The sequence below is a fragment of the Carettochelys insculpta genome, chromosome 5, assembly GCF_033958435.1.
Source record: "Carettochelys insculpta isolate YL-2023 chromosome 5, ASM3395843v1, whole genome shotgun sequence".
In the NCBI taxonomy this organism is placed as follows: domain Eukaryota; kingdom Metazoa; phylum Chordata; order Testudines; family Carettochelyidae; genus Carettochelys; species Carettochelys insculpta.
In genome coordinates this window covers 71995730-72021633 of record NC_134141.1, presented here as the reverse complement: position 1 = coordinate 72021633, position 25904 = coordinate 71995730, and the positions used below count along the sequence as shown (strand labels likewise).

General features: G+C 41.7%; 1 protein-coding gene across 1 annotated transcript; it reads right to left on the bottom strand.

The window, feature by feature from the left end:
• Positions 1 to 372: 372 nt before the first annotated feature.
• Positions 373 to 25116, bottom strand: LOC142013638 (endoplasmic reticulum aminopeptidase 1-like). Its single transcript, XM_074995301.1, has 19 exons — positions 25106 to 25116; positions 23619 to 24200; positions 22839 to 22977; positions 21096 to 21230; positions 20008 to 20128; positions 18152 to 18306; positions 16331 to 16444; positions 14921 to 15052; positions 13608 to 13739; positions 13374 to 13457; positions 12682 to 12839; positions 11566 to 11645; positions 10437 to 10620; positions 9953 to 10109; positions 7489 to 7673; positions 6441 to 6602; positions 5404 to 5544; positions 5205 to 5286; positions 373 to 2507 (listed from the first exon to the last, which is right to left on the bottom strand). The coding sequence occupies exons 2-19, from the start codon at positions 24164 to 24166 to the stop codon at positions 2364 to 2366; spliced, it is 2853 nt and encodes a 950-aa protein (XP_074851402.1). The 5' UTR covers positions 24167 to 24200; positions 25106 to 25116; the 3' UTR covers positions 373 to 2363.
• Between the last annotated feature and the right edge of the window lie 788 nt (positions 25117 to 25904).

The following is a 25904-nucleotide window of genomic DNA, read 5'->3' as shown; positions in this document are numbered from 1 at the left end:
CTGCAATTCTTGATATCCCTTCTACTTTTGAGGTGTTCTAATCTTAATTGTAGTTACAATATATACTGTAAGACTGTACAACCTGATGTGAGGAAGGATTAAACACCTCATAGGCTATATTTACACTAGCCCAAAACTTCAAAATTTCGCAGTTTACTAATGAAGTGCTGAAATCAGTGCCTCATTAGAATGCGGCAGCCATGGCCCTTTGAAATTGATACAGCTCGCCGCCTCGCAGCTTGTCCAGATGGGGCTCCTTTTCGAAAGGACCCTGGCAACTTTGAAATCCCCTTATTCCTCTCTGCTGTTAGGAATAAGGGGATTTCGAAGTTGCCAGGGTCCTTTCGAAAAGGAGCCCTGTCTGGACAATTTCGAAGTGCTGTGGCTGCCAGCGTTCTAATGAGGTGCTGAATATGTATTTCAGCACTTCATTCGTATACTTCGAAATGGCCACTTGCATGGCCATTTCGAATTTTTGGGCTCATGTAGACACGGCCCTAGTGTTTTCATATAAGTAACTGTGATGGTCTGATTACAGATTCAAAAATACATGTTAAAAAGTAGCTGCTAAGAAATTTTTTTGCCTTCATAATTTCAATCCATCTCCGTGTTAAATTAGCCTATAAATAGTCCAGTGATGGGCTACCCTGAGCAGACATTGTTAGCTGTACCTAGCTTTGGCCAAGAAGATAAAAACTTCTGTGCCACCTCCTATGTGGTGAGTTCCATTTACAATTCAGTTGTGTATCCCCATTTTCTGTCATTTCACCCTTAGTTTTGCCTCAGAATAGAATCATAAAATCCATTTTTTAGATTTCAAAACCCCCAGGTTACACAGGGGTCCAATTTTTATTGCTCTAAAAGTGTGGATGATATGTTATTTCTGGCTTAAAGGTGTGCAACTAGAGCCCTAGCTTGCTCCTTTTGTAATCCATAGCTAATCTCATACAAAGGAACAGAATGGGGCTCCTGGCATCACCTCTAAGTAAATCTCCTCATCCTAAAACAGGAGTGGGCCACAATATTTGAAGTGGGAGGGGGACACTCCAAGAATTTGGTAAGTGGTCAAGGGCTGCACTCTTCTATTATATTAATAGAAGTAGTTTCAGGTCTGGGATGGAAGGTGGGAGCAAAAGGGAGCTCTGGGTAAGGGATTGGGAGGCAAGAAAGGGTGTGGGGTCTGTGAGGCAGTTTGCGTAAAGGAGCGGGTTGTGACTGGGTTAGGGGATTGGGGTGCAGGTTCCAGGACAGGGTATGGTTGGAGAAGCAGGGATGCAGAGGGTTTGGGTTGTGACCTCGGACAGAGGTTTAGGATGCAGGAGCCAGCGTGCAGAGATTACATAGGACACCGGTTAGGCAGGGCAAGGGTAAAGGAGGCAGGGCACAGGATGCGAGTGGAGGAGGGAGAGACTGGAGTGCTAGACACAGACTCTATCCAGGAGATGCTTACCTATGCAGCTCCTGGCCAGCAGCCCAGCAGATCCCTCAAGCAGGCTGCCTGCCCCTTGCACCCTGGCCAATGGGAACTGCGAGACTGGAGGCGGGGGGCAGCATGAGAAGCCTTTCCCCTGCCCCCTCCACGCTTGCAGCAGCACTCAGAGCTCACATGGTTCCCCCACAGCCCAGCCATTCTAAGCAGTATGGAGGGGATGAAGCGGACAGGGAACCTGCCTGAGTGTTCCACTGGGCCGCATGTGGCCCGGAGGATGTATTTTGCCTGCCCTTTTCCTAAAAGCAATAAACAAAAAACAACAAAAAAGCTTTAGATTCTTTGGCATTGTCGGTTTGCTTTGTCTTTTACATTAAACTATTCTAAGCCAATCTGGAAAGACAAAAATATATCCCTAAAGTCAAAAGTAAGGCTCATGCAAGCTCTTGTACACTCCACCTTTGTATATGCTTGTGAGACCTGGGCTCTGACAAGAGACCTGAACTAGAGTGCAAGATCAAGGCCCTTGAAATGAGGCTACACCGCAAGCTTCTTAACATCTCCTCCATGGCACGTATTAGTAATGAAGAGGTCAGAAACATCATCAACTCAGCAACAGGACCTCATCACGATCTACTATCCAGAGTGAAAAAGAGCAAGCTAAGATGGTATGGACACGCAATGAGATAATCAGGCTGTCCAAGACCATACTGCAAGGCACAGTCAATGGCAAAAGGAGACGTGGCAGACAGAAGAAGCAATGGATAGACAACATTAAAGAAGGGACAGGGATGAGCTTTGCCACAACTCAAGAACTGGCACATAACCGCCAAAGATGGAGAGACACTATAAAGAATGTTGTCATGAAGGTACCCCCGATGACCTCGGTCAAGGGACTGATGATGATTCTAAGCCAGATGCCATAATTAGCCCTTTATATGTTATTCTGTAACCATATTTTGATTTTTTCCAAGTTTATATCCATCCATCGTATATTTTCTTCAATGGTTTCTACAGCTTGTTGGACACAGCGGAGCTGTGAACTTTTTCCCTCCAGGGAACTGAAGAATTCCTTTACCTATGAAATAAAAGTTAAAAAACAAAACAAAACAGTTGACACAGGCTTAAAAGGCAGGGCAGTCTCGTAACTAACATGTAAGTTCAGTGGCAAAAGCCTCCTCGTTTCCAGTGTGACCTACAGCAACTCTCTTCACCACCCTGGCTGCCTAGGTGAGAGTTTTAAAAAAAACTCTTCACACCATTGGTAAAAGCAGCTCTCTGTCACATTGAGGCAACTAGTCTTCACAAGGCTGTCAAGACAGTATTAGCCATTTTAAAAACACCATTTCAATTAAACCAACTCACAGGGCAGCAGCACCAGCATAAGCAACAGTAGATCATTTTAGAAATTTTCCCTAACGGGGGTAAAGTCTCTGTCTTGGTTTAATCATCTGCACTTACATTCTCACCACAGTGCTAAAGGGGCTCAACAAGAGGCTGGAGCCGCAGCAAAGAAATCCTGGTAGCCCAGAGCCCCAGTGTGCTGCACATCACCCCTCCCCTGCCCCAATCATAGTGAAGGAGCCCTGTCAGATCTTCCTTAGCCAACAACTAGGGCCCTGCAAGTATTTTTTGAGAGGCTGCCAACCACAGAGGGGACTGTGAACAGATATTACCAAAGCGCAGTATAACAACACTTTCCTTATTATTGAGATGTGAGAATTCATTCTTTGCAGAGTACTATTGTGGGAAAACAAAGAGTTTTGTCCTTCACTGAATATAGTCATATTTATCTGAAAACAATATATTCATGCGTGGTCCTATAGCATGGGTGTCCAACCTTTTGGCTTGCCTGGGCTACACTGAGTGAAGAGGAATTGTCTTGGGCCGCATATAAAAGATATAACATAGTTAATGTATATAAATCACATAATAATGTTAAAAGTGTACGATCTTGTGGGGCCGCATTACTAGCTGTCCCGGGCCACAGGTTGGACACGTCTGTCCTAGAGTAAAGTCATATTGAAGATTATATGCTGGCTGCTGCAAGCAAGACAAATTCTGCAGCAAGTTTCTTGGATTTTATAATGTATTAAGTGGGGAAGCTCCATTTAGATTTACAAGGGAGGCTTTTAATGAAGATTAAAACCTACAATCTAATCAACACAGTAACCGTGCCTCGATTTTTGCACATGCTAAAGAATTTTGCATTGACAAGCTCCGCTGCATCATGGAAGTTGCTGAGGTGCAAACAGAGGTCTGGCAGCTGTGTAAACTGTGCCTTTTGAGACGTGGAGGAGTGGCATGCAGTTGACATTTATGGAATCAGCAGATGAAACTATGGCTGCATCCCACTTCCCTCCTCCCATGTGCCGGAGATCTGTCTGTGCTTACTGCATCAATTGGAAAGCACTTAGAGATTGGTTAACGCACTAAGGCCGTGTCTACACTAGCCCAACACTTCGAAATGGCCATGCAAATGGCCATTTTGAAGTTTACTAATGAAGCGCTAAAATACATATTCAGCGCCTCATTAGAATGCCAGCAGCCGCGGCACTTCAAAATTGATGCAGCTTGCCACTGGGCGGCTCGTCCACATGGGGCTCCTTTTCTAAAGGAACCCGGCAACTTCGAAATCCCCTAATTCCTAACAGCACATAGGAATAAGGGGATTTCAAAGTTGCTGGGGTCCTTTTGAAAAGGAGCCCCGTCTGGACAAGCCATGCGGCGGCGGCAATCCACATCAATTTCGAAGTGCCATGGCTGCCGGCATTCTAATGAGGCACTGAATATGTATTTCAGCGCTTCATTAGTAAACTTCAAAATGGCCATTTGCATGGCTATTTCGAAGTGCTGGGCTAGCGTAAACGTAGCCTATATGTTTCTTCCCATGTCTAGGACGGCTTGTTATTTCCTTGTCACTTCTATCAAGTTTAGCTTGCCAAATATTATTTATACACTCACCTAATCTGCTTATCTTCATATCCCCCTACCTCATCGGCATTCATATGTACAGTATCTTCACAACATCCCTGTAAGGCTGGGAAGTTCTATTTGCAACTTTGTGAGATGAAAATATGAGGCTCAGAAGCATTAAGTGATTTGCTCAAGGAGACCCAAGAAATCTATGTCAGAAAGGGCAACAGACACCCGACCCTCATCTCAGTCCAGAGTTAGAAACACAAGGCCATTCTTTCCCTTGCTATTGGTACATACGTACATGCCCACATACAAACCTGCAACTCATCAAACCCAGTGGCGCTACAGGTATTACTTCAATGTTTACTAACTTCCAGTAGTTATACAATGCTTAGGCTTAAATTATACCTATCATCTTCAGAAAACCACTTCTGCATATAAAACAGAGTCTGACATTTCCAAACGAGTCTAAGGAAGTTAGTCCTCCAACTTCTCTTAGGCTATGTCTACATGACAGCCCTATTTCAAAATATCTTATTTTGAAATAGCACAACCAAACACAAAATGCATTTTGCAATAGCACTTAGCTATTCTGAAATAGCATTTTCAGTCCATAGCGCTAATCAAAATAGTGGCATTGGAGCCAGCTATGTCCTATTTTGAAATAGGTGCTAGTCCTCAGGGAATGATGTTTACTGCAATCAAAAATACTGCACGTTATTTCAAATTTACTTCAAAACAGCATGTGCATGATTTAGACAATGTCAAAGTTATTTTGAAACAACTGCCCCATGTGGACACAGCCTTAGGTAACTTTGAAAACCCCGATCAGAAATCAGGATCTGAAAGACACTACCTCTTCAAGCTGTTCCTTCGTAGAATATTGATTCGTCACCCCTATTACCATGTGTGCTATAGCAGGTGAGCCAAGTTCAAACCTAGGAAAAAAACAATTCTTAAAGTATGATGAAATGGATAATTTAATTTAAGACAGAGAAACAGATGTCAAACACAGCTAGCATAAGGATCTGAGTACAACAATCTGTGCAACTTACTTTTGTACGAGTTTATTCCAGTTTTTCTTCAAAAACTTCCATGCTAGATGATAGCCAGATGGGTTTTTAGCAACATATATAATGATATGTGGAAGATCCTGAGTTTTTACCACATCATCCAGCAAACTTTGATCCATTATCCTAAAAAAATCCAATGAGGATGGATATGGAAAAGATAACTAGAGTGTTAGGCGGAGATGGCAGATGGGTTATGCTGTTAAAACTACTTCCTACCACCTTGGCTAATCGCTATATCTGTCTTAAAAAGGTAAAATTGAAAGTCAGATAAAATTTTGTTTAGCAAAAGACTTCTGAGTCACTTGCAATATCCTATTCCTATGAAGTCTGTCATGAAAGCTATTTACGTTATCCACTTCAGGAAATCTAGAATAAAATCAGCAAAATGTTTTGAACGTTACATCCCAAGATCTTGACATTAATGTGAGCCTTAGATGCCCTGAGGAATACATAACTATCACTCCCTTTTTGCAGATTGGGAAACTGAAGCACTATTCATAAAATTTTTGAGTCACTCTTGGAAGCATCAACACACACAGTGACATGACCTGTTCAATTTCACAATGTAAATCAGTGACATAAATGGTGGCAGTAACATTTCTAAGCGTTCCTTTCCTCCCATGATGTTTAAGGGAGAGAAAGCATGTATCTATTGTGTCTGAAGCTCCCTCAAAATGCGGCGGGACAACTTTCTTAAGAATCCCATTCCCCCCACCCCACTTGCACACACAAAAATACATAGGTATATCACAATTACAGAAACTTGACACCTGAAAGATAAGCAAATGCCTAGTGTCATTTCTGCCTTTATCCAACTTACAGCTGAAAGTGCAGATGTGTGTCTGCACCAACCTCTGGTGTCGAGTTTTAAATTGCAACTTTTAGAAGACATTTCATAATACTGAACATGGAAGATGCTGCAAAAGTACTCATAGCTATAGTTCACATCCTACCCAAGTTTAATTGTTTCTCTCCACTCCTATATAAACACTTCCTTCATAAAGGAGTAAGTTACTCACCACTGAAGTTTGTCTTTATTCCTGCTAATACTGAGAGCAACTTCAATCTCATGTCTCTCTGTGTTGAAGCAAGGCAGCCTATATTTACTAAAAAGGAAGTCCCAGCCTTCGACTGTTTGGGCTCCAACAGCATATACTGCAGTTTTGACATCATTGGGCAAACTGCAACAATTTGGACAACAACGCGTTACACTTTGCTTCATATTTCCATTATGATGTTTCCATTCTAATTCACCATTCCATTACTCCAGTTTTACCCCAGCAAATCACTGTGGTGTAAAAGGATGAATTAAGGTTCCCTAGTGGGGACAGAAGAAAAATTAAAGGCCTAAATGTTCCCAGAGGAAGAGTTTGCCTTCAATCTACTTAAGAGTTCTAGATCTTGTTTTGCCACGGAAGAGTTATATTAAGAGGAATTAGTCCTTCAGAGATGTTTACATAGTGGTCCATGTCACATAGGTAGTATTTACAGATCCCATGTCATTTTCTTAAAGAGGTGTCCAGTCAATATGTCCCCTCCCAAAGCTGGCTGGCAAAAGATTTTTTTTTTAAATTAGGCTTGTTTTATCATTTGGGTGTTTTCACACTGGAGACACCTTGAATCTTAGTTTTGCTAAATGTACTGTAAACCCTAACTTGTTAAATGAAAGGGTAGAGAAACTGAAACTTCAATCTTTGGTAAAGATTCCAAAATGTAAACAAAATGTTAGTGCATAGCAGGTGACCTAAAAGCACAGTGTACAATAAAATCCTCCAGACCTTCTTTCTCCAACATAAAAGAGCAAAACAAAGGCAGTACGCTTGCTATTTTCCCTTTCACCTTTCGTAAATCAAGTTCCAAAGCACAAGGTGGGGTATGAACTATCACTGAGCACAAAATAGCTATCGAGTCAAGAGGGAATTCAGAGTCTGAGAGATGAGACAGTATAAAAAAGGTTAATATTTGGGTACCTAAAAAGATTGAAGCTTTATTACTAGATTAGTTCACCAATACTAAATTAAAATTAATTGACTCTTTGCCTCTACTGAATGTACTATAAAAACATACCGTAAAGTTCCATTGGATTCCTTCCATTTCCTAAAATATTCTTCTGCTTTGTTCACGCATGGCTGGTACTTGCGCACACACGCAAACATGAGGAGCGAACTGCGAAGCAATCTTTCGGACACTGAGCCCTCATCATTCCAGGACTGTTTGTCAATTAGGTCTTTAAACAGATTGACTATGTATCCCTAAAGTCATTTAAATTAATAATAATAATAATATTTTATTGAATGCACTTAAGTATAAATATCAGCTCTTCAAATCCATTACTACTACTATACTGCTAGCTTAAGTCCACATCTAAACCACTTGCCTTTGGTTAAACCCCTCAAATCTTCTAACCCGACCACTTTTTAAATATTTCCATTTTGCAGCATTTACCAACATTGATCTAAAACCTAACATTATTCGTTCATTTCTGTTTCTCTGAAAACTAGGTTCTTGTGCCACACATCAGTTATTTTAATACAGCTGGGCTATGTCTACACTAGAGGCATCTGTCGACAGACGTTACTATCGACAGGGAAATCTCGACAGAACCCTCTGTCAACAGATTGCATCTACACACAACTTGCTCTGTCGACAGAGAACTGCCAGACTGTGCTGCCCTCTGGTGCCAGAAAGCGGAATGGTAGTTCTACAAAGAGGGCTGCCCTGCAACCGGAAGCTCTCTCTGTCCACAGAAGTGGCTACACTGCACTTTTGTCGACACTACTCTGCCCAGAGATTGCTGGGCCTCAAATTTTTGAGGGATAATACTGTCGAGGAAAACGCAGAGTTCTGTGGAGACTTTGTCGACAGAATGCGTTAAGTGTGTGGACGCTCCCTGAGTTATGTCGACAGACCCCCCCCCCCCCCTCCCCACCCTTCTGTCGACAAAACTCTCTAGTGTAGACCCAGCCCTGTTGTAAACATAATGGCACCACAAAGTAGTTTCAATGTTCATCTACTTCACCAACCATGAACCTGATCCTTCAAGGAGACCCCTGTGTCTAGATCCTCGTGCCCATGTAGCTGGCATTCAACTGTCCTCTCTCTGCATGCAAGCGGGTGGCTGAGCTCCTCCTGCCATACAAAATTAGCCTAAACACAATGGGGAGCTCCATGGATGCATGATTTTCTATTGTCCCAGTATCCCAGCAGTTAAGAAAAAGACTGCAGACGCCAGGGATGTAAGCAAGTTTTGGCAGCTGTATCTCATTACAGGCAGCCACTATTTAGTCTTCCTTTCTCTGTACATGCATGTAACTGGCAGGCAAATATACAATCAGTCAAAATATCATGGTCTTTCCAGTGACCAGAGGTTTCTTGCCAACTGTTGCCTCTGCTGTGTATCTAAAGATGCATATAGCCTCAACACAGCAGTATTTGAGTCCTTTACAAATATTAATGCCTTTGCCCTCACACTATCCAGAAGGAGAGGGAGGTGTTCTCCCCATTTGTAAATTGGGAACTAAGGCACAGGCAGAGTTCAAATCTTTAGAGTCCCATCCTTAACTACAAGACTGTCCAGAAGCTCTCAAGCTGGAAGTCAAAGGCTCATCTTCTCTCTCCCAGTTTTTTGTCAGATGACATTTCATCTCTTTAAGTGCCTGCTCCCTTCTATTCTATGCTAGGATAACCTCTGTTAGAACGCTGCTGTCGGGTCACAGCTCTACATATCACTATGATGACAATTCCCCATCTATTCCTTGCCTTCAGCCAGGCAAGGGGCTGTAAGGAAAAAAACATGACGGAAAGATATACAAATTTTATTTTAAATCTTCTCTGCTTTACTGACTCACTACCTGTAACTGTTGGGTATGTGACAGCATAAGGCCAGGGAAGTGAGTACAAGAGGGAAAAGCCGGGCTGGCAAACAGAGTGAGAGCAGCTGGGGAGGAGGCTGCCCTGAGTCAATTGGGGCCAGCTGGTCTCACTTAAGACTTCCTTTAAAAACCCTTTGCCGAGGGGGATGGGAGGGTGATTGAGGAGAGAAGCAAGGGGAGTTTTCTAGGAACAGCAGAGGAGGGGAGGACTTTTCAGCAGTGAAGAGCTGGGGCCCCTGTCCAGGCAGCCCTGAGATTTGGCATGAGGCTGGAAAGAACTGATTGCATGGGTGGAGACGATCCAGGAGGGGGAATGTCCTGCTGCTGCTGCCACTACCTAGAGGAGGCACGGTGGGCGTTGTCTGGGGATGTGACCCAGGCAGAAGAGCTGTGGTGCCCAGTGGAAGGAGAGCCCTTCCCCACCAGTTGCAGCCATGCAGGGTCCTTGGGCTGAAACCCAGAATAAGTGGGTGGGGCTGAGGTTCCCCTTCCCCATCCCCAGATCACCATCCCCCCTCTGTCCCAAGAAGGGCAATGGTGTCCTGGCTGTGGGGCCACTGGACTGAATGGAGGCCCAGAGCCCAAGAACAAGGTTAGCCTTACCACAGGTATAAATTCTATTTCAGTGCTAGTCAGTTTTAGGGGGATTTCCATCTTACCTTTAACTGATTTTCTATATCATCCATGTCCCTTTTCTCCATGAGCTTGTACATAGAAATCAGCTCATTCATACCTTGGAATACAGGCATAATTTGGGATTCATGTTTCAAATACAAAGATAAATCAAGAGCTTTCGAAACTGATAGTTTTCCAACACTGAAACAGAGAGAGAGAAGGAGCACGTTAATCAATGTTCAGAAGGCAGCAGATCAGGGCTTATGGAAACCATTGACTTGCAGAGTATCAGACAGTGATTTGATCAAAATGGTTATGTAGGTTCAGGTTCAGTGTATGGTCTGTTACAAGACTCCCCTCAATCCATGGAGATATTCCAGATTTGCATTGCTGGAAACAAGCTCAGGCTCTCACCTCACTCTGCTAAAGTATCTAACAACAAACTATATAAGCAAAACTATCTTCTTTAGTGACATGCAATCTGAACACTATCATTTGCCTTTTTAAGACTCCAACAGTGTATCTTACCTCACAAGCTGGAATATATTATGAATGAGACTTGCTCTATCATTGCTGCTAATTGTGGTATGGTTTTCTTTTAAAAGGCTAATCAGAGCATCCCATCCATCATCTTCGTAGTGCACAATATAATAACCATTCATTCCCACATTGAATTTTATCCATTCCACCTCTTCTGGGAGGATGAGGACATCTGCAAATAAAATAAATGTCTTTGTCCTCTCTGATTTGAACACTAGGGTTATGCCTACACACGCTGCTTCTTCTGGAAGCAGCGTGGTAATGAGCCATCCAGAAGATGCTAATGAGGCATGGAGGTAAATTTCCCACCCCTCATTAGCATATGGCCAAGTGATCCAGAGTCCGGAAAGCTCTTCAGGACTCCAAAATACACGGGTGGCTATGCAGCCCATGGGGATCTTCTGGAAGGAAACCCTCCTTCTGGAAGCCTCTTCCTCAAAATTTTGAGGATGAGGGGGTTTCTGGTAGGAGAGTTTTCCTTCTGGAAGTCCCTGCAGGCCCCACATCTGCATATGTATTTTGGAGTCCTGAAGAGCTTTCCAGACTCCGAATCACTTGGCCGTATGCTAATGAGGGGCAGGAAATTTACCTCCATGCCTCACTGGCATCTTCCGGACAGCTCGTTACCAAGAAGCGGCACATGTAGATGTAGCCTATCTGATAAGATGGCAATGTAATGGATGATGAGTTCAGCACTTGCACAGTCCATTTTGTACAATACGTTTAGACAAAAAATAATCCTGGAACAACTGCTAAAACGCTCGTCTTGCTCTCTTTTTCAGTGACTTAAAAGGAAGAGATATCATAGCTTTTGAATACACTCTGAGATATAGCTCAGTAATATCATTATAAGAGTCTGTCAGCATTTCCACTACAAAACCCAAGTTTTCCAGTGGGTTATAATTCAGCTGTTTTACATCCCATGTGCTAAACCCTGACATTTTCTGGTCCTCCTGGATCATTCCTTTTTAAAAGGTGAATGGAAATGTTATCCATGATGACAAAAACTGCTAGTCTTATCAACCCCCAATAAAATAGCTGTAGAGCTAAAATGTCTAAACTTTGCAACCACTGTAGCTAGTCCGTCAAGTGATCTAATGACTTCAAAGCAAATTACCTGTTTTAGTGGTCAGCAAAAATCTTTGCACCATGTCAGATTTACTAGTAATGTATGTCAATGGAATATGCCACACGTACCTATCGCAAAACAAAAATGGTTATTTTAGGGACAGAATATTCAATTGCAATAGCTCCACTGAAGAAGGGCATCCGTATGTTTGAGTAATTAGCTACACTGCTAGGTCAGAAATAAAGCATGAGAAGAGACTGAACGCATTTTGGGAATATGAGAAAGCGTGATTCCTCTTGGTAGATGGAAGCATATGCAGACTTCATTACTTTTATGACTGAGAAAAAACATGGCCATCTTCTTGCCACAGTATTATCAATCTCAATGTAAAAGAAAACTAGTTTAGAAAGTTAAGACAATATTATTTCTATAGCCTAGTGATTATGGACTTCAGTTATAGTTTCTTAAAACTACACAGGGTGATCAGCGTGTGGAAAGGGATAGCTCAGTGGTTTAAGTGTTGGCCTACTAAATCCAGGGTTGTAGGCTCAATCCTTGAGGAAGCCATTTAGGGATTTGCAGCAAAAAGGTTGTTTTTTTTTAAAAAAAACTGTCTGGAGATGGTGCATGGTCCTGCCAAGAAGGCAGGCAATTGGACTTGATGACCTCCAAGGTCCCTTCCAGCTCTATGAGGTGTGTGTGTGTGTATATATATATGTGTTAACCTCTCTCATCCAGTGCCCAACAAGAGAATTTGCCAAACCAAAGGAGGTCAATATTGTCTGTCAGAATTAGCAACTCTTTTACTGGGCTCTCAGAAGCCATTTAGGTGTAAATTACAATTAAATAACAGCACAGAACACTGAAAGCCAGGACTGATGATCGTAAACAAAGTTTAAAGGATCACAGGAAACCTGACTGCACCCATAAGTGGACATCTGGCTAACTAAAATCATGCCAATTATGGATGTTGCAGGATGATAGAGTGCTGGACTACAGAGGTTTAACCTGAATCAATTTCTAAATGAGCAATATCAAAAACTAATTTTTGTTCCTTTAAGAAAAGCAGTAACAGCTACTAGTGTGCAGAACAGACAGTCTCTAGTGGATTTTCCAGTTTGCACAGGCTTTAATGGATAACATCACTTGCTCATTTTCTATTACCCTGTTGATGGGGAAGAATCTGATCCCTTCATGTAGTGTTCTTGATGCAGATGGACATTCTTTCCTTTCACTGTGACAGTTACTAGTGGAAAACCTTTCTGTAATGTCCATGTGTTCATCACTGTTTTCACATCAAGAATCTCTTTCCTGGTCCAATGCTGATTTAGGAGACAAAATACATAAGAACAGAGTGAGGATCAAATATTGTATAACAATGTGTGACTGTCAAGTTCACCAGAGTGACCAACTGTTAATGATAGAAAACAAGTTTATAGAACATTCATAGTGAAGCTTGGACTAGGTCATGAGATGTCATTGTGATGCCTTCATCTTTTGGTGAACAGAACAACCTTTTCATGCTTAAGATTAATTCTAGTAATGGCCACTTAGGTCAACCAAGTGGTACTGGGCTGCTTAGGGGATAGATTTTTGTTCCATCTCCAGCTTTTTTTCAAGCAAGCATGTACCCAACAGATAAAATTCAGGGGAAATTTTATTTGTAACATAAAGTTCAGGCTTCTGCTGTGTCTAAAACTTGTATTCTTAGAAATATGGCTCTGAAGCACAATAAGCTCACACTCTGAGGAGGAGAATATACTAACGTTAAAGGTGATGAAAGCTGAAGAATTAAATGCTAGTGTACATTATTCTAGCAGACATAACTAGCAACAAGAAGGAAAGCAGAAGCTTACTGCACTTGAGGATGTTTCTTGGCTTCTGGTGCAAAAGCTATCACCTTGCAGTTGGCTTTTATCAGTGTTATCTGCAGGACAACTCTGGAAAAAATAAATATTTCCCTTAAACTTTACATATTTGAATAATTAATTCAGCTCACAATGATTATTCTGTTCAGTAATATATTAGGTTAGATGGTAGTTATTCATACGGAGAGATACTTGGGTACAAAACCCCCAAGAAATACTTGCATGTGCCAGACTGTTCCATAGATCCTCATTTTTTGTATTCTGATAGCTGTACTTCCGTAGATACTGTATAAGACCAGCTTTAAACACATCCGCCGTCAAATAATCCCTTAACATATTTAGAATACAAGCTCCCTACAAAGGAAATGACAAAAATGTATAAAATTAATGCTTAGATCATAAAATATAAATTCTGGATAGATGGATATTTTAAAAATCAATATTATTGTTAGTATCATTAGCAGTTAATTCAAAATTCACGGTGCTCTCTGATTAAAGCATCACCTGGCGTAACCTTACTTCCTAATATAGTAGTTTGGCTTTCACTACCACTGCTTCAAACGGTAGCTTTGGCTAAGAAAGTTAAATGTCTTATTAGAAGTAGGATAAAGATTAGAGACCTCAGCCGAGTTTCAGGCCCCACTGTGCTACACATTGTACAATCACACAACAAGGAACAATTCCTTCCCTGGAAAGTTTAAAATATGAACAACAAGACAGATAATATTCTCTTTATGTTCATTTTATAGATGAGAAACTTAGTCCACAATTCAGTATCTACTTAAGAGAGTTTCATGAATGAAAATGAAACAGCAGGACTCATGCAAGTAATGAATCACGTATGTTTGCAGTAGTGAAGGAGAAACCATCTTTCTTCCTTTAGAGCAGGGGAGGGGAACCTATTGCCCATGACTTGCCTCAACACAGCCTGTGAGGATTCGGGCTTGTCTCCCTACCCATTGCCCAAAAGAGGAGTGAGCTGGTTGAAGCACGCAGAGCCACCTGTGCTCCCCTACCCGCCAGGTCGGTGCCCTCATCCCCTGCCCCCTCCCACATCCTCTGTCCCACACACACACCCTCCCATCCGGTAACCCTATCCTGCTCCTGCATCCTTCTTTGCTCCAAGACCCCATACCCACGCCCTGCTCCTGCACCCTATTACCTGCCCAGCCATTACAGACCCAACCTTTCCCATCTCCCACACACTGAACCCCTCATTTTTGGCGCTGCCTAGGGGCCTGAGGAGTCCCACAAAAGCTACTGGCCTTTGGGATAAATACTGAGCCTCTAAGCCTCCCCTCCCGCTTCCCCCGCTTCTTAGCTGAGGGGGAGAAGCTGATTTTTTTTCCTCCTTTTCATTTGATTTTCCTTCCCCAACTGATTTTTCTGTGGGAAGTGGACCCCAAGCCAAGAAAGATTCCCCATTCCTGATTTAGAGTGAAATCCAGTGTCCTTCCCATGTCTAGCTCTAAGCAAGTTTCATGAACAAAATTTACTGAATAAAAAGTGTAAGGAAAAATAATTACATCATTTACCTTTTCATAGGAAACATCATCAAACATTTCTTGAATCTGAGCTGGATCTTCCACAGAAGTAGACACAGGATGTGAGGAATTTAATGCATCCACCTCCATGGCATCAAAACACTTACCTAAAAAATAATCCTCCTAAAAAGAAGAAAAACATTCTTATTTTTACTCAAGAATTGCTCAGTGCAGAGAGAACAGCAAACCAAACTAAAGATGGAAACATTTATACTCGAAATGTTTTAGATGTCTTCCATGTGACTTTCAGACTTTACAAAGAAAATAAAAGCATCCCTTTATTCCAGTACCTGCAGTAAACACATTATTTTAAAACTAAATACATCTCACTTAGAGATTGCAATCAGCCATTATAAAGCTACTGCAACATGTAAAATGCTGCACAACTTTCCAACATAGACTGATGTCAGTGAAATGACTTGTGAATAAAATTGCACAGATGAGGTCTGTGGAAGCTCAGGAAAGTCTATGGAAAGACTCCCATTGACTGTACTGGGTTTTGGATCTGGCCCACAAGTCTTGTAGGAAGGTTTCCAAAGTAGCGATACCTGATTACACGAAAATGTGTAATCATCTACTGTGGTGAAAATCAAGACACATGAGCAATACATTTATACCAGCTTAACTCCCAAGGTAAACAGCTGTATGTTGACATGGAGGCTTCTCCTGTTGACACAAATTTCATCTCTGAGGGAGGCAGATTAACTATGCTAATAGAAGAATCTTTCCTGATGGCATAGACACAGATTGAACCTCTCTAGTCTGGCACCGTTGGGACTTGACTGGAGCTGAACAAGAGAATTTGCTGGACCATGGGAGGTTGATATCGTCTAGCAGCATCACCAACACTTCTACTGCTTACTGGGCTCTTAGAAGACATTAAGTGGTAAATTACAGCTAAAAAACAGCATAGAACACTGACAGCCAGGACTGGTGGCTGGAAACAAACTTTAAGGAACCTTGGGAAACTTGACCACACCCATGGTAAATAGTTGTCTGCCTAACTAAAATCATGATGGATTATGGATGTTGCCAGATGAATGTGCCAGAATACAGAGGTTTAACCTGTAGTATCTTCACTATGTGCTGCAGCTGTGTTGTATGTCACTTGCTTTCATTGCAATCAGTATAATTTGTAATCAGCTTTGATTGTCTGTCTGTATTTAGACAAGGTTATAATTTCTTGGCAATCCTTCAAAGATGATTAATTGCTCTAAATTAAGTAAAAACTCAAATATAACAAAATTAGCTCATAGCAAGTCTGTGTATTGCTGAATAAACCTACCATTGAAAATCATCAAAAAACTACCCCCAGGCATTTTAAAATATGGTTTAAAATAAATTTAAAATAATTTTAAAAATTTAAAATAAATTTAAAAAGGGAAAGTAATACATACTTACCACTTTCAGCTCTGGATGAGTAACACTGACTGACACATACTCCATAAACTTTGCAAATCCTTCATTCAGCCAAAGATCATTCCACCATTCCATGGTAACTAGGTTTCCAAACCACTGAAAGAAAAATATTGCTCACTGGTATCTCACTGACTTGTGTACTCTCTCTCTCTCTTATCTTTACCCATTTAGTACAGTATAAAACATTCTATCAGCCTTGTCTTAACTTGACTAATTAATTCACTCACTAATTTATGCAGGCCCAAGAGAAAGAAGAGAAAGAAGTTTGGGGATTCACAGGGAAATGTGAAAGATCTCTAATACGTGTTTACCACCCACTCCATCCATCACTTCTATCATTTGCTTCTCTGATATGGGTCCTTGTGCCCACCTAAATGCTCAAGAAGCATCCAATTCAGTCAGCCCAGTAGGCATTTTGTTTACACTCCTTTTATTGCTGTGTAAATGGGTGTTTTAATAGTCTTCTTATTCTTTGTTCATGCTGTGATTCTCTGAGGCTGTGGCCACACTTGGCCAAAACTTTGAAATGGCCATGCAAATGGCCATTTCGAAGATTACTAATGAGGCGCTGAATTGAATATTCAGCTACACGGGGGTCCTTTTCAAAATGACCCTGCACCTTTTGAAATCCCCTTATTCCCCTCCCCTGAGAGGAATAAGGGGATTTTGAAATGTACAGGGTCCTTTTGAAAAGGACCCCCGTGCAGCCGCGCTGAGCTGCGAGCGTTCAAAAGCGGTGCTTTCGAAGTGCTGTGGCTGGAAGTGTCCTAATGTGAATGAGGTGCTAAATATTCAATTTGGTACCTCATTAGAAGTCTTCGAAATGGCCATGTTTTGGCCAAGTCTGGCCACAGCCTAACAGAGGACAAAGACAACATAAACAAAATATAATGGTCTATGATAAATGGACTAATCTCATTTAGGGCTCTCCTATCCACCATGACACTAATATAAAGCAGTGTTAAAACATATCCAATAAATTAGAATTTTACACTCACTAATTTCATTATGTAAAAATAATTTCATTATGTAAAAAAAAGCACTCCTGTAGCGCCTTAAAATCTAACAAACTTATTTATGAAGTAAGGAGCTTGTGTGGTGAAGACCTGTCTTACCCATGAAAGCTCATTACCTAACAAACACATTTCTTACTCTTTAAGATGCTACAGGACTGCTTGTTCTTTGTGGAGCTACAGACTAACACGGCCACTCCTCAAAAACAGTAAAAATACTCAGAAAATAAAGATGCAATCATGTTAGCCCAATAAATAGTATAAAATCAAGTTACAGATTACTCAAAACCTTTTAATCCCAAAAGCCAATCTACTTCAAAGTTTCCAATTAGTGTAACAACTTGTTTTCAATGTACATATTTTTCTCAAATATCTAGAATGATGTGGTATTGAGGCATACTGCCAATAAAACCAAACGAACAAAAATTTAGATCTCACGATCTCCCCCTAATTCAGGGTTGGGCAATAAGCGGCGTATAGGCCAGACTCAGTTTGCCAGGATAAGCCCGTCAGACTGACAGACTCTTTATTTATCTGAGCATCAACAGGCACAGCTTCTCAGAGCTTCCATTGGAAGTGGTTCACCATTCCCCACCAACGGGAGGTGCAGAAAGCATTACAGGCCAGGCCACCTCTTCCCGCAGCTCCCACTGGGCAGGCATGGCAAACCACAGACAACAGAAGCTGCGAGCAGCCAATTCAAGCATCCGATGGCCCACCAGGGGCTAAACCCGGCAAAACATGTCTGGCCTGTGGGCCACTTGGTGCACATATCTGCCATAATCATTACCTGGTGAGCCAGCTCATGGGCTATTATCATAGTAATCCAAAGCTTAGCCGATGCTGAAGACTTCTGAGGGTCATATAACAAACCAGATTCCCGGTATGTGGTCAGTCCCCAGTTTTCCATAGCTCCAGACTGAAAATCAGGAATAGCAGCTAAGTCTAAAAATAAATAAATACCTCGCTGACCTGTACGTACTCTCTCTTATCCCTCACCCATTTAATGCAGTATCAAACACTTATTAAAGAAAACATTTTCATTGTTTTTAGTAATTCATGTGTAGATGTTATATTTTGAAGTTATATGAAATAGAAGGCAAAACTTAAACTATTAACTTGAAAGACTAGAGCCCAATTCTGGCTGGTGCAACATAAGATACATGCCCCATAAACTGTGACAAGTAATGACAGCACAAGGCAAAGGCTAGTTAACTTTATTCCGGATCTTTTATTGTGCAAAGAGAAGCAGCTACCCTAAGTAGGAAAGTAGGTATTTTTCAACAGTTTTTGTTAACAGTTTACTTTACCTAATACTAGGTGGAAAAAACTCCCACCAACTTAAATTAAAAAGACAGACCAATGCTGAGCTCTTTATGTTTTTGAAAATAAATATTTCATCACCTTTTCTACAATTTTAATTTCTTTTTTAAACACATGACCGTTTTTTCAACAAAGAAAGAGAGATGCGTGTGTTGTGTGCACATAAAAAGGTATTTCTGAGGTGGCTGGAGTACTTGGCTTTGGATTTCATAGCTAAAGATGAACCTGAAATGTGACAGTACGGTGGCCACACAAATTTGAAGTGCAGACTTTGAAATGCAGACTGACAGCATAGATGGGAGCAGCTTTGAAATAAGTGCCCCACTTCGACGGGACATTCCTGTGCTCCCAAAAACTAACTGGGAGTAAAGGAATGTCGAAGTGGAGCTCTTATGTCGAAGCTGTCCCTGTCTACACTGCCAGTCTGCAATTCGAAGTCTGCGCTTTGAAATTCAAGTGGCTGCCATTAAACTAATGAAGCACTGAATATGCATGTTAGCGCCTCTTTAGCTTGCTTCAAACTGCCTCATTACCATGCCCCCTCTGACAGGAGGGGTTGAGTGTAGAAGCAGCTTATGAGAACATGTCTGTCACCCATTCATGTTTTTCTGGTTAGTCAAAATTCAGTCAGATTTGGACAGCCTATGCCAGGCCCCCATGTAACATAGTTCCACCGTCAAGACGTGGAAAAGTGCCTTAAGCAAAGCAGTAGGGAAAGGACTCTGCAAGCCTTAATTGTCACAGAGGGGATGTCAGCAGTCACATCCATTTAAGTCTATTTGAAGAGGGATAATAGGGATAAGTCTGGAAGAGGGCCACGGGATACAGGGTTACGTGGATCTCATCCTTGAGCAAGTGCCACAGCTAAATTAGTGGCATCTCAGCAATGATTGTAGGGATTGAGGGGGATCCATGCATGGCCCAGATTAGAGACTGGTGTAACCGTCACAAAAACAGAGATTACTAAAAACCCTAAAATGGCAGAAATATTTTCAACTAGTATTTTTCAAATATTGTCTCTGCCTGAAATGTTTAGCAACAGTGCCAACAATATGTTACACCATACAATTATAAACATGTTAATACTTTCACAAGCTTTGTGATATCATGGAAACACAAAGGATGAATTGTCCCCTCCTGCACACAAAATGAACATCCAGATCCATGCAAGATAATTCTGAAAAAAGAGTGAGGAGGCACTGATGAACATGGTCTCCATCTGTTGCAAATCTGATCACATCTTGCACACTGTTATATGATTTATGTTCTATTAAACTCAACTTAATAAGGTACTTAAGTACTGTAGAATGATTAACCACTTGCCTTGCTTGGGCAATGGATAGGGAATGCTGAAGTACTTCTCATAAAAGTCTAAAAGTTTCACTGCTGCATCCAAGGCATAATCAGCTTGATTGATCTTGTCTGGTACAGTATACACAGATACCTGAAATACACAAGCATGGAAGGTTACTGAATAAAAATAGAAGAATTGTATAGAACATAAGATGATTTTTCCCTGTCTTGTTTATTTCAATTATCGCCAAAGAGAGAGAGAGAGAGGGAGGGAGGGAGGGAGGGAGAGCAATTAGCTTCTTGACCCTACATTCCCTGCCTCACAGATAAACTAAAATATGCAAAAAAAAGCATCACAGTCAAGAATCTATTTTAAAACTGAATCTAGATTCTTCTACCTGTTTTATTTACTCGCTGCACAGGTACAATTAGAGGGCAGCCTTCCCCACTTTAACCAGCTAAACTCAACATGATTTTGAAGGGACCAGAGATGAGAGAATATAAAAAATGAAAGAGAAGTTCATTTTCCATTCCAATGAGTCCTGATGCATGGGTACCATTTGTGACATGCACTCTTCAACTCATTGTATGCTGAAGGCAGCCAAATAGTAATGACTTTCAGTTACCAATAATAAGGAACATATCAGAATAAGTGATCAAAAGGTGAAATATTCTGTACTGCATTAGCAATAACTTTCAGAACCAGAATCATTCTGCCCCATCAAAGGACTTCTACAGCTCATGGTTCCCTGTACTTTAGGAGGAGAGGAGTTATTGAACTGCCACGATTATGGAATTAATTCCAATTCTACCCAGAGAATTTACTGGATTTAATTTGCATTTCAATAAAGCAATATTTTACAGATAGCTTGTTGTAATAATACACACCAATGTAAAAAGAAAGCATACAACACTAACACATTTTGAAAATAAAACTCCAGAAAATCACAACTGAAATAGTCCATCTAAAAACAAATCCATTCCTTTCTTCCTGTTCAATCCCATTGCAGCTACAATCATGTAAATATAATTAACCAAGACCTTTGGAATTAAACCATTTGCAATTTTTAACTGTTCTTATCACAAAAGCAAAATTGTAGAAAACGAAATAGATTTACCTTGATTCCACTGGAGGTCATCTTGCTGACTGATTTAAAATCCGAAACAATAAAAGCCACTAGATACGTGCTCATCTTCACACTAACATCAAAATGGTCTTCAACAAGCCACTTAGAGACATTCACAGATTTCACCTAAAGTTAGAGAACAAATTTTGTCACACAATAATTTTATGATTTCGAATAAACAATGAGAAATCCTGTGGCACTTTATATATAAGACTAACAGAGTTTTTGGAGCATAAGCTTTCATGGGCAAAGACACACTGTCAGATGTATCTGGACTTTGAATGAAATTCAGAACAGAAAGTTTGTGGAGATTTTTAAATTACATTAAGAATATTAAAAGGATCCAGAATAAAACAAAACAAGAAAGCCTACATGTTCATATGAATGTTTTAACCTGCTCCTGTTACACATAAAACTGAATGAAATCAGAGAAATACTTCCTTGATTTCTTTTTTCATATTGCTTTGTACATTTGATAGCACATTGCTATCTGCTGCACAGTAAAAGGGTTTGTCCTGTGGCTTCATAAAAAACAGAAAAGGAAAACAATTTAAAGAGACAGTGAAATAAATACCTTTTAAGATGACATTCAAGAATTCTAATTTCTGCAAAAGCAGCTTCAGTATAATATGTTCTTTTGAAAACATTTTTAATTGTTCCCCTATTTCTGTTTAGAAGGGTCTCTGACAAATAAGAAACGGCCAATGTAGAGGAAACAGTGAAAATTGCTTGGCCCAAAGTGCTATCAAACACACAAATAAACAAAGGAAAAAGGGATTTTTCTTGATAACGACCTGCAGCTGTAGTAATATTAGATGCTAGCTGTAGCTATAATAAACTTTTTAAACAGGCATGATTTTTTCAATTTGACTCTTCAAAAAAAAAAAAAAGTAAAAGCAAAAGCAACCTTTTGATGGTTGGGGTATATTTCAGTATAAAGATTCAGTTGCCTAACTCTCCACGTAGTTAATGCATGTCACAGCACATTAGTATTTCTCAACTTCTTTTTTTTTTTTTTAAAGAATTTTAAGTACCCTCATCTGTACCTACATTTTTCAGACACACATTTTCTTCTACCGTTGCATGCATTTGTTTAAACAACTTACTCATAACTGGTTGGTTGGAAGAAACTTCCTATAGGCAATACACTTGCCATTGTACTTATGACTGTGCAATAAGGATGAATATAAAAATTAGATGAATATAAAATAAGTCCAATTTTTGTATTCATACAAAGGCTAAGGCACACTGAATTTAATGTACCCACTGGGAGAGCTCTGAGTATACCCAGCAGTGCACACACCTCTGGTTGAGAACCACTGAACTACCTCATGCCATTCCTCTCTCCCTTCAAACTCTCTTGAAGGTTAATTTTTAGCCTAGATGATCCAAGTTTCACGTACAAAATATGAAATTATGGGCTAGATCTTACAGGGTGCTGAATGCACGCAACTTTCATCCCCTCTAACCAGAGTGCGGATGCTCTGCATCTCATAGGATTGTCCCCTAAATACAAATTTTAACACAGCCAACAACACTTTTAACACAGGCTAATGCATTTTTTTTCCTTTTTAAATTCAGTTTCAGAACTACTAGAAATAACAGTACACATGAGAATCAAGGTAAAACTGTTTAAAATTAAAATAAACTTCACTGGCTTGGATATTCTGCTACACTTTAACTTTTTCTTAAACTAAACAATTCTAAAATGTAACATTAAAATGATCCACATACTATTGGCATGTTAGATAGTGCGAGGTGCTTTGGTTCTCTCCTAATCTTAATGGAAAACCTGGCTTTGAAAGATGGTTCATCGAAACACGGGAAAGCCATACGAGCAGCTGTTGGCTCAAACTGTGTTGATGCAAGTACCCTGTAAGTAAAAAAAGGGAAATTTGAAAAAAAAATCATACATCTGCAAATACGCCACATACATACCACCACCAGCACAGAACATCCATCTCTCTGGTGCTAGACAGAAAGAATAACGATGTTCACTGTGTAACTAGGTACTTATATGGATCCCACTTTGGTAGTACCTGAACAACTCATAGTACCCCTTTATCAGGCCAAGAACTACTATTTCCTTTATGTTACAGATGGGAAAGTGAGGCAGGATACTAAATGACTTGCCCAAGATTTCACAGAAAATCTGCGGCAGAGCTGAGAATGGAACCTGGTGTCCTGAGCCCCAAAACAGCACTTTAAGGATTAACGTTCCTTGCACCAAAACTTGCAGTGGCATCAGTGGGAGTTCTGTTGCATTAAGGACTACTGAATTTGGTCCATAATGACAAAATCCAAGTCCTTTCTGAGAGAACTGAAAGTCCCAAGAAGTTAAGTATTTAGCCCAAACTCAAATCTCTATAACAAAGCATAAATCTCAGTGAACAAAGCAGAGGCCCTAAAAATCAGAAAAAATGAGAATAAAATCTAAAAGCAGCAATTTAGCAGTACTGCACCTAAAAAGGCAAGTATAGTTCACACTTCAGAGATAAAAGAAAAGAGGATTACCTCACTTCTCCTTCTTGGGTTCTATAAGTGCTCTTATAAAAGCCATGGAAACTCTCCGACAGATTTGCAGAATATTCAATGCTAATGGTGTAGTTTTGTCCAACATGCATTGGTTCATCTGCCAAGAGGGCAATCTGCTCAAACGGTGGGTGTTCCAAAACAATCATTTTTTTTTCAGCGTGACTATTTCCCACTTGCCTTTGGATGGTAGCTCTGGTAATTTGCAGGTGCTTGCTGTGCAGAATAACTGAACTTGTTTGTTGGGTTACTATAATTTCTATTCTGGCAAATCCAGTAAAAGTCAGAGTAGTGAGATTAGGATGGAGCAGAAGATCATAATGCACTGGGATGACATGCATGGGAAGTCTTATTTTATCCCAAGGAAACGGTTTGCTTCCACTGCCAGACACTACATCATCTGTCTCCCTATTTTTGCTACTGTGGTCATTATTCACAGAAACCGCAACATTTAAAACACCTATCATCATCATCGTGATTATGAGAGAGGATTTATCTGCGAATGGCAGAGTAGAGAATGAAGCCGCCATTCTTGCCTTTACGTTGATTTCCAAATATGATAATCTGGAAGAAATATTTGTAAAACACAGTTAGTATTGGAAGATTTTTATTAGTGGTACATGTCATGGACGTCACCAATGAGTGGTAAATGTCATGGACATCACCAATAAGTCCTTCCTAGTGCATTCACATCCAATTGAGCAGACCCTTGATCTGCCTGGAGACCAAATGATTTCTGACATAGGTCTAACAGCAGGATGAAGCCTAAATTATTTTCACTTCTATAACCATCTTTGTCTTGTCACAATTTAAAATGCCTTTGATGGGCAATCTTTCAGGCTGTCAGTGACCTTTGAGATCTTTAAAACTACAGTACAATATGCTCACTGATTACAAATAAATAGGAACAAATTTTAATTACAATGGCATTTAAGGGAAGAGACTATCAACACATAAAACCACAAAATATACAAGAAAAAAAACAACAACAGAGGGTACAATTCTTATCCCTACATACAGCCACTGGAAGGTGCAAACGGAAGGGGATAAAGACAAGTTCAGGGCCCTTGACAGACAAGAGCCCAGCCACTGGATAACTTAGCAGACTCACGCCAAGCAACCTCCTGGGGAGTTTTAAACAATGGGAAGTGTCCGCGATCTGCAGCGCTTATTTTCAGGGCATGGTGCCAGAGCAATGTGGTTGGGAGGGTTTGAACTCCGCGGGGGGGAGAGGAAGCAGGCGCTGCGAGGGAACGCAGGTGGGCAGGCTGGGGCCGGGCGTGGCAGTGGGGTGCTGGGGAAACTGGGGCCGCCGCAGTGGGGGGCAGCCTCGGGGCGCGGGGCGGACTGCGAGCGGGGGAATGGGGGGCGGAGCGCGGGCCGGGCCGGGTTGGCTGGGCAATGCGCTGCCGGGGGCCGCTCCCTGCTCCCCAGCGGGGCCCGAGCCTGGACTCTCCCCGCGCCCGTACCTGCTGCCCACCCGGCCTGCAGAAGCCGCCGCCGCCTGTTTTCTCGGCGCTTTGGAGAGTGAAAGCGAAAGCGCCTTTGTCCTTTCCCCTCCCCCCCCCCTCTGTTCCCGGGCGCCCTTACACCCCCCACCCCCACCTCCTTGAAGGGCCTCGCAGGCAGGAGGCCGGGCGACCCTACAATCACATTGCCGCCTGGCAGCGAGGGACAGCGCAGGAAGAGGGCCGATGCTGCGAGGTGCTGAGCCCGGAAGGCTTGCAGGGCCCAAAGCACGTGGGGAGGGGGCGCGTCGGGGATGCCCCGGGGAGCGCAGGATCCGACCCCTCCCCCAACAAAGACAGGCGTGAGATGTTGGTTCCCAGCGCCCGTGAGAGGCAAACTGACCTGTCTGGCGGGCAGGCCCTGGCATTGGCTGCGCTAGGAATATGACCTGGTGTAACCCACACACCTGCAGGGAGTGGTTCCTGGCCCTTGTAGTGGCACTCAGATCACTCACAGAGAGAGAGAGAGAGAGAGACGGAGTCTCCTCTAGGGACTTTGCTGAGAGCCTGCTGGCTTTTCGCTCAACCTGTAGAGGTTTATGCACTACCCTATCTAGAGGTCATAGCTTGGGTTCTGCCTAGGGTGACCACATTGCCCTATGGCCAATATTAGACACTCCCCTCTGGAGAGGTTCTCCCATGTCAGGGCTCCTTGGTGATGGGGGGGGGCTGCCCCATGGGGAGGTACTGGGGATGGGGGCTCCACAGCCTCCAGGTGAGAGGGAGCTGAGGATGGAGTCTTGGCAACCTGTGTGTGTGT